This window comes from Lasiodiplodia theobromae (genome assembly GCF_012971845.1).
Source record: "Lasiodiplodia theobromae strain AM2As chromosome Unknown scaffold_12, whole genome shotgun sequence".
Taxonomy (NCBI): Eukaryota; Fungi; Ascomycota; class Dothideomycetes; order Botryosphaeriales; family Botryosphaeriaceae; genus Lasiodiplodia; species Lasiodiplodia theobromae.
In genome coordinates, this window is record NW_023336322.1 from 826,603 (window position 1) to 835,621 (window position 9,019).

General features: G+C 54.6%; 2 protein-coding genes across 2 annotated transcripts; one reads left to right on the forward strand and one right to left on the reverse strand.

Annotated features, from left to right (window-relative positions):
- Positions 1–4,639: 4,639 nt before the first annotated feature.
- Positions 4,640–6,499, forward strand: LTHEOB_4697 (MFS alpha-glucoside protein; the record flags this gene model as incomplete). Its single annotated transcript, XM_035513759.1, has 4 exons — positions 4,640–4,837; positions 4,890–5,750; positions 5,802–6,111; positions 6,165–6,499. 4 exons carry the CDS (start codon positions 4,640–4,642, stop codon positions 6,497–6,499), a joined length of 1,704 nt encoding a protein of 567 aa, XP_035374746.1.
- Positions 6,500–7,038: 539 nt separating this feature from the next.
- LTHEOB_4698 (Cytochrome P450) lies at positions 7,039–8,596 on the reverse strand (the record flags this gene model as incomplete). Its single annotated transcript, XM_035513760.1, has 3 exons — positions 7,039–7,469; positions 7,528–8,440; positions 8,534–8,596. 3 exons carry the CDS (start codon positions 8,594–8,596, stop codon positions 7,039–7,041), a joined length of 1,407 nt encoding a protein of 468 aa, XP_035374747.1.
- Positions 8,597–9,019: the final 423 nt, after the last annotated feature.

The following is a 9,019-nucleotide window of genomic DNA, read 5'->3' on the forward strand; positions in this document are numbered from 1 at the left end:
AAAGTGGGCCGCGCACGTGGCAAGAGTACGGTTGCGCTACGCAGCAGCACGTTTCTCACTACAAGGGGAAAAAAAAAAAAAGGCATTGGCAATTCAACGTAGCTGCAGCTGGCAAAGTCGCGGGACTGTGGTCGTGCGTGCCTGGCTGGCTGACCATCGAGCAAAATGGCAAAACTGAAGTCCACCCCAGGCAAATTTCCCTCCCAGGCATGAACTAGCAGAAAGACTCATTAGGAACCGTCTTTTTTGCCTCCCCCAGCTCGATTTGAACACGCAACCTCTGATCCTACCAGAGATCGTAGACGTTGGATGCGCTACATAAACCTTCACGCTTTCATCAACCAACGTCCAATGGGCGGTATCTTGCCGGCATACCCATGTGACTTACCTAATCCTTATAAATACTATAAGGCAGGGTAACTCTACAATGAGACATCTCAGAGAACGCTTACGGTCCTTCATCCCGAAGCAGGTGTCTTGATTTGGCAACACAGGAAGTCGCTCTTCTTAATCTGAATTGTCGACCACAAGTACGTCTCTTCATAAGCCAAAGTGCGGTTTTGCGCGTAACGACAATTCTTTTGTAGTGCAAGTGTTTTGTTAATGGAGCCTCGTCGGACTCGCTTACGTGAACTGCGCTCTCAACAAGGTCTAAGGCCAACAGGGTCTCGTTGAGTCCAGGGGGGTTAATCGTCCGTCCATTTGGGCGCGCGCGATTGGACTGATGATTTAGTACCAATCGCGAGCGCTACTGAGCCAGGACGGACGATTGACCACCCTGGTTGAGTCGTATTGAGTATTGTTGAAATAGTATGAGGTAAACCGTTATCCTCAAACGAAAATGATTATATATAATGGGCCGCTCCTGCGATTTGAACACAGCAGTATCAACATCTTCAGATATTTCTGGAGACCTACACTGAACAATATGCGTTTCAATACCATCTCCCTCGTTGTTCTCCTTGGATCTGCCCTTGGCGTTGCAGCCGCGTGGTGCAGAGATGATCATGACTTTTGTGGTGTATGTGGCTATTCCTCATCGTACTTCCCGTAAGCAAAACACTAACACTCCTAATCCGCTAGTTCTGCAATGGTTACAGCTGCAATGTTGGTAGCAAATTGTGGCCAATGAACATGGAGTGTTGTAAAGGAACTTCGGTAAGTATCCCCAAATTTAAGCAACAGCTTATTAAGATAATCTAATAGTCTATACAGTGTGTTGGCAACGGCGGTGGAGACGGCGCCTATTGTGGCGCTGAGAACATGAAAAACAACTGTTATGATTGCCCTGTAGAAGTATAAGTCTAAATTTCGGATTCCATAAGCTCGAAGGATGCATCAATGTTAGTATTCGCTCACATCATGGGTAGTTGAAGCTATCGTCCGGACGGAAATGTAGAATTAATAATTAAACATTCACGTCCAGACGATAGCTTCACCTCTCCGCATAAGTCGAATTATTAATTTCTCGCAAACATATTGAAAAGTTAGCCTTCGGCTGCACATACAATGGTGCACAGATGATGCAGGCGTGCCGGCTGCCATGGTGCTGGGGAACGTGCGAAACGATGAAGTATGAGCAACGCGATTGGTTCAGGTATCTTTTCGTGGTTTCACAGGGCTTGAGGCCGAAGCACGGTGGCTGTCGAGGTATGAACAGGGGTTTCTTTACTTGCGCTACCCACGACCCATGCGAAATTATTGGCTTATCAACAACCAAGGAGATCTAATGGACCTGGAGTACAAGGACAAAGCTAAACTTTCGGAAGTCTCAAAGTGAGCCTCGTTGCCGAGTACTTAATAGAGGGATCGCCCCTCTGAATGGCACAACCAGATGGCATGATTGCACCAGCCTTGCCGCCATGCTACGTCAACGCACCACAACACAGAGATCTGTAGATCCAGAGGGTGTCGAAATGTCTCTTCTACCGACCTACTCCAGGGCCTGATCTGCAGATACGGGCGACTCTTTTCTTGGCTCTGTTCAAAGTTGGATCCGACGCCTGTTCCAAACTCTTCACCGTGTCAGGCTTCCCGTCTGAGGTTTGGACAATTCTACTAACAGCCATTAAAAGCAACATACGGTGTCGTCCGTACTAGTGAATGACTCTCACAAAGGGAGTGTGTACCCGAATGAGGGATTTCCGCTACGCAAGGTGGACTTGGCACAACGGAGAATACCTCCGGCAACCGTTGAAACTTGTTCATCAGGGAGCGAGGATGATCTGCCGCCACCTCCTTGCTGTCATTTCACGGTGTCCACATTGGAACCCAACGCGGGGGAGCCATCAGTTATCTTCGCACACAAGGCTTTTACCAAGGAAATCGAGCGAGCCCATCAAAATACTTACTCGAAGCGGATGTCCAGAGCGCAATCTCAAGGCCCGGTGAAATTGAAAACGACGTCGTCAACAGAGGACAGTATGAACAGGAGAGCAAGGAAGTGGCTTAGAAAGGAGTTCAAGGCTACGTTCCCGAAGGACTATAAGGAGGAGTCTAGTCAAGATTATTCTTTAAGCGAGATCAATAACGTATCATTGTTTAAGGAGCCAACGTCTGTTGGTATCATTGTCAGCGATCCGGGTCGTGTTTCGAGCGGTCCTTTTTCTGGTCTTCCTGCGAGGGCGAATTGGAGCGCGAGGATGTCGTCCGTATTCGGAATCAGGAAGCCTGCTGATGCCATTGTTTCGACAATGGGGACTAAAACCAGGAGCCTGGTGCCAACGACTACGGAAGTGCTCGATGACTGCAATCAACGGTTTGGGACGGTGGTTGAGACCACAGTGATATTACCGTTGGGACGAGAGGAGACTCGGACAGGGGAGTTGATGACATATTGAGGGTGAGAGAGAACACCGATTCATATACAAGCTACGAAGATCCCGCACCGTTTCCGCATGACCAGTAGAAATGTTTGCCATGCCACGGCATCCCGAAACTCAATTGCCGCATGCCGGACCGTGGCTGTAGGATGCAATCTACCACGGAAGGAGCCGGCGATTATCGGATATCTCAACACCAAAAGTGATCCATATCGGAGCAGCACGGAAGCAAACTTGGGGCGACATAATTGGCTGAAGGTCAATTCTCCCCTCGTGATTCGTCGCAGGTTGGGGACCGATTGTAGGGAAGGAAATTCCGCTGACGTTGGGAGGGAAACAGATTCCGGCGGCTCATGGCGGAGCGGAAGCCCCTCAAAAGCTTAGCGGATCGGTGCGGTCCCCGGACCGAGCAGGACCCATGTCCATCTTCCCCACGGGGTAGGGCTAGCGGGCGCATAAGGTGAAATACGAGTGGCCTTCAGGGCGTGGGGAACGTCTGGGGAGGAATGTCGTAGGGAGTATGATCCCGTCGGCAATCAGTTTCCACGTGTCTTGGCAAGGGGATACGGCTAGCTTAAAACGCCTCTTTTCAGCCACCGCTTGGGCTTTGCGGGAGATGCGAGCTTTGCCGTGCGAAATTGCGGGCTCTGATTCTACGGGTCGGCGTTTGTGACGTCGTGGCATCACCCATGGTCGAGAGGAGAGCGCACGCGTGTCAGACGCAGGAAACAAAAAAGGAAGGTGCTTTACAGCGGGGAAAGTGAGTCAGCAAGAGTGTACGGCCATGACTTCCTTCTCACAAACGGCAGCATCCTCCGAACGGCGAGATGAAAGGGCGACGCGGGCATCCGGTGTCACAGGCAACATTGCGAGTGTCTGCTATCACCTCGGCGGCGGTTTGTCGGCGCCGGTCGGCAAGTGGTCGCCGCATCTGTGGTGGCGTCCGGAAGAGAGAGCGAGTCGTGGTGTCTGGGCGGGCAGGAAGCGGTATGCGATAGCTGACAACCAGCGAGTGTGATTGGCCGGATAAGCCGCCATCACGTGCGCCTAGGCCCGGCACGGGCCCTTGGATGGGCGCCAACGCCGTCGTGGCTGCTTAAGCCGCACGCACTTTTTCGCCGCTGTGACGAAGCCGCGCACGCCCAGCGCCGCCCAGCGCCTTGTCGATCGATTCCATGCAACACCACTTTCTTCACGGTCCGGGACGATGGCAGCTGACAGACCCGGCGACAGTAGCCCGCGCAGTCATACCGAAGCCGGAAACTCGATCGACTGGAAAATCGGGGCGCGGGGAAGACGGCGTGGAGACGGCCTGGTGAGCGTCGGGGAAAAACGCGGTCCCGCCCTGGTCGGCAGCTGTCCGCCTCCACCAGCCCAGGCCTCGTAAGCCAAGAGTCACCAGCCGAATCTGGTCTGCCGGCCGACAGGAACTGCTGCACGGTCCGCCCACTATCCATCGAATTGCCGGCTCGGTCCCAGCGGCTCTCAACGGGCGCTGTCGGCATTGACGGCGACTGGTCGCTATCTCGCTCTGGCCCAAGCTTGCGACGGTGCTAGAAGCATCGCGCGGCGCCTTGAACGATCCCCATGCACCAAAACTCGACACATCCGAGACGGAGAGCACCGTGTCCGCCCTGATTTGCTCATACCGGGATGCCTGGTCGCACACCCTACCCCGTGGGACCCCGCAATCGCTGCAATCTCGTCGCCTATAAGACCCCCCTCGTCGCTCGCAGGTGGTCAGCGCTCCAGGTCAGCTGCTTCGCTCCTCCTCACCCACACCCGGATACCAGCGCCAGTTCGACTCGTCAGCAACAATGGCCGACACCAAGGCCGATATCGCGACCACCGTCCCCGCCGAGGACCTCGAGCCCACCAAGACGGTCGAGGTTCTCAAGCATGATGCGAAATTGGCCACCGAGAAGGAGAAGAGCATGACTCTTCTCCAGGGTATCAAGCTCTACCCCAAGGCCGTTGCTTGGAGTGTTGCCATCTCGACCTGTATCGTCATGGAGGTTAGTCATCCGAGGCAATTCTTTTTCTCGCAGTATTCTAACAATCCTCCAGGGTTACCAAACCTGTCTCCTGTCGAACTTCTACGCTTTCCCCGAATTCAACCGGAAATTCGGCGAGCAGCTTCCCGATGGTGATTACCAGGTCCCGGCAGCATGGCAGGCTGGTCTCAGCAACGGTGTCTACGTTGGCGAAATCATCGGTCTGATGATCAATGGTTGGGCCTCTGACAAATTCGGCTACCGGTGGACTCTCATCGTGTCCCTCACGTTCCTGACCGGCTTCATCACCATCTTCTTCACTGCCCAGACCGTCGTTGCCCTCCAGGTTGGCGAGATTTTGGCCGGTATTCCATGGGGTGTCTTCCAGACGCTCACCATCACCTACGCCTCGGAAGTCGTTCCCGTTGCCCTTCGTGGTTACTTGACTACTTACGTCAACATCTGCTGGGGCTTCGGTCAGCTCATCGGTGTTGGTGTGATCAAGTCGATGCTTCCCCGCAACGACGAGTGGTCTTTCCGCATTCCCTACGCTTTGCAGTGGATGTGGCCTGTCCCTCTCATCGTCATCATTTTCTTCGCTCCCGAGTCTCCCTGGTGGCTCGTCCGCAAGGGCAGGGTTGCAGAGGCCAAGAAGAGTCTCTTGCGCCTTACCAGCCTTAACCGGGAGTCTGATTTCGATGTCGACGACACTATTGCTATGATTACCCACACCACTGCCCTGGAAAGCGAGTCGACGGCTGGCGCAACTTACATGGACTGCTTCAAGGGTGTTGATAGGCGCCGTACCGAGATTATCTGTATGGTTTGGGCTATGCAGAATCTTTCCGGCAATGCCTTCTCCTCTTACTCCACATACTTCCTTCAGCAAGCCGGTCTTCCTACCTCTACTTCTTACTCTTTTGCTCTGGGTCAAGTAAGTAGACAAACTCTGGATTGATGAAACACCTCACTGACGTTTGTCCAGTACGCTATCAACGTTGTTGGAACGTTCTGCGCGTGGTTCCTGATGTCCTGGGGTATCGGACGTCGTTCGCTGTACTTTTACGGATTGATCGGCCTCTTCATCATGCTTTTCGTCATGGGCTGCCTTGGCTTTGTCCCTGAGGCCCACCGCGAGGCTGCCTCCATGGGAACCGGTGCCATGATGATCTGTTGGGCCATGGTCTACCAGTGTTCCGTCGGAAGTGTCGCCTACTCCCTGGTCTCCGAAATTTCCAGCCGTCGTCTCCAGGTCAAGACCGTTGTCCTGGGCAGGAACCTCTACAACGTTGTTGGTAAGTTCTTAACAGAGAACCCTGTGGTTTCCAAATTTCTGACTTTCGATCAGGTATCATTTGCGGTGTCCTTTCCCCGTACATGCTTAACCCCGGTGCCTGGGACTGGGGCAACTACACTGGCTTCTTCTGGGCCGGAATCTGCTTCTGCTGCATCATCTACACCTACTTCCGTCTCCCCGAGCCCTCTGGACGCTCCTTTGCCGAACTCGACCTTCTGTTCGAGAAGGGTGTCAGCGCCCGCAAGTTCGCCACCACCGAGGTCAACGTCTTCGAGGAGAACATTCACTCTACCGTCGTCGATGCGTACGGTCAGCAGATCGATCCCCTCCACCACACTCACGGAAAGGATGAGAAGGAGGGTGCGGTGTACGTCGAGAAGGTTTAAAGGGAGGGCTGGAAGAAAGGCTAATGGAACTGTACAGGGTGGTGAAGATGGTTTGATGTATCATGGATTATGAAGAGATGGAGTATTATGCAGCTGGAAAAGATAAGATAACGATACCCTTAATATACTGATATATTCAAAGAAGTCCCAAACAGCGAACCGGTGATACAGTTCCGAGGCGAGCACGAGAAACAGCAAAACTGAGGCATTTCACAAGCTTCAACAAAGTGGAATTTCTATTCGCATAAAATTGCAGAACTATCTACTCAACATTCCCGTCCGGATCTTCCAGGATATCTTTGTTTGTACTTTAGATGCTAATATGAAGAGGGGTCGTGTACAGCGAAAAACGAGCTGAATCTGTAACAACAGGAAAGCAGACCCAAACGCCATCCATCATATGCGTCTCGCGACCAATTCTACCGTCTCAACGGTCTATACAAGCCAAACTCCAACGCCCACGCTATGCAATAAAGGTACCGCTCCATGATGTACAGAGGGGAGAACACGTTGAAAACGCTCATACAGTCAAAAAACCTTTACAACTCCACCTCAGGCGTCCTCCTCCTAAACAGAATCTCAGCCTCCGGGTCGGGGATATGCTCGGACTGGATGACGCTCTGCGGCTGGCCCTTGCCCTCCTCCCAGCGCCAGTCGAAGTGGAGAAGCAGGTGGATGATGGTCACCTTGATCTGAGTGGCGGCGAAGAAGCGGCCCGGGCAGGCCTGTCGCCCGTAACCGAAGCCCATGTGGTCGGCCGACGTGCTGACGAACTGGAAGCGGTTGCCGCTGCCGCCGGACTCTTCGCGCAGCTTGAGGAAGCGGTCGCCCACGAAGCGGGCCGCGTCGCCGCCCCAGCGGCCGCCGGGCGTGCGCATGGTCGAGGTGGGGATGCCGAGGAGGGCGCCTTTGGGCAGGTAAGTGCCGTCGGAGAGGGTCATGGCTTGCTCGACGCGGCGGTTCATGGCGACTGTGTTGCTGTCAGTGAATTGTTCTAACAGGGAGAAGTGTGGGCGAGGTATACTCACGCGCTCCAACCGTATGCAGCCGTTGGCTCTCCTTCATGCAGCTGTCCAGCAACTTCATCTTATACAGCGTATTCTTCCTCCATCCGCCATCCTCACGCAACACCGCCACAACCTCCTCGCGCACGCGCTCGATCCACTCCGGGTTCTCGGCCAGGTCGTACAGCAGCGCCATCAGCGTCACGCTCGTCGTGTGTATCGCCGCGACGCTCAGCATCATCTGCTCGCGCACAATGTCGTACTCGCGCTCGCCCGCCACCTCGTCGAACCACGCGATGGCGTCGTCGCTCTTGACCTCCTCGCCGCGCATCTCCGCTTCGAACCGCGCTGTCCGCCGCAACTCCACTTCCGCCCCGACGACCTGCTTCGCCGCCTTGACTTCGTCACGCACCACGCGCATCTCGGGCAGGAAACGGTGCGCGATGGGCCGGAGGACTGGCGGCACGACGCGTAGGGCCCGCACCGCGAAGAACGAGTCGATCGTGTACTTGACGCTGATGGACAGCCAGGTCGGGTCACGGCAGAGGGGCGCGCCGAGGAAGGCGCGGGAGGAGACGCGTGCGGTGAGTTCGGGCGCGACGTGGAAGAACTTGAGCGCCTGCCACTTGTTGTTGCCTTCGGCGCCGGCGTTAGGCGTTAGGAGCGCGGCGGTAGCGACGGCCATCTCGTCGGAGAGGGCCGGGGTTAGGGTATCCAGGGAGAGGGTCAGGTGCTTGCGCACGACCTCTTGCAGGATGTCGTTGCCCGGCCCGATCGGGCTGAAGATTTCGAGACCGGAATAGTGCGGGAAGAAGTTTTGCTCGATGACGCCGGTGAAGGAGAGGCGTGGGTCGTTGCGGATTTCTTCGGCGAATCCGGCTGGTAGGATGATGAGGGGGCCGTTGGCGCCGTTGACTTGGAAGGGGCGGGTGGGGTGCTGCGGTGGTGTGTCAGTTGGATGTGGTGGCTGGCTGGATGGGAGCTGGACAAAAAGAAACGAGTGTTGGTATGGGTAAGTGGATTGACTGACCTCTGCCATGCCTTGAGCCAGAACTTCATTGGCATACCGCACGAAGCGCTCCTTGGTCTTCATGTTCAGGAAATCCCATGGCACTTTCCCCACGATTGGGATGTTTGGATAAGGTCTGTCCTCATAGATGAACGAGTAAATCAGAGCGGCTGCTAACAACAATACAGCCAACAGACACCATGTGGCCCAGCTAAGCTGAGTAGAAAGGAATTGAGATAACATCTTCAAGGAAAAGGCTCGTTGCGATTTGCTTTCTGCTTGTTGCTTTGGTCATCTTTTGGCCACTGTGCCGCACCCGCCGTTATATATCAGCATGTCGTCCTGCAGAACAGCAAAATATTCGTCTGACGCATTGAGGCTCCTTCAGCGACCAGGAACAGGCAACATGTTGGATTCCGCCCTCCGATGGCTCATGAGGTTGCTGCGCCCTGTCCAAATTCGCGATGTCCGGTGTTCATGTTGGTGCGCCACATCGCTTGTATCCTC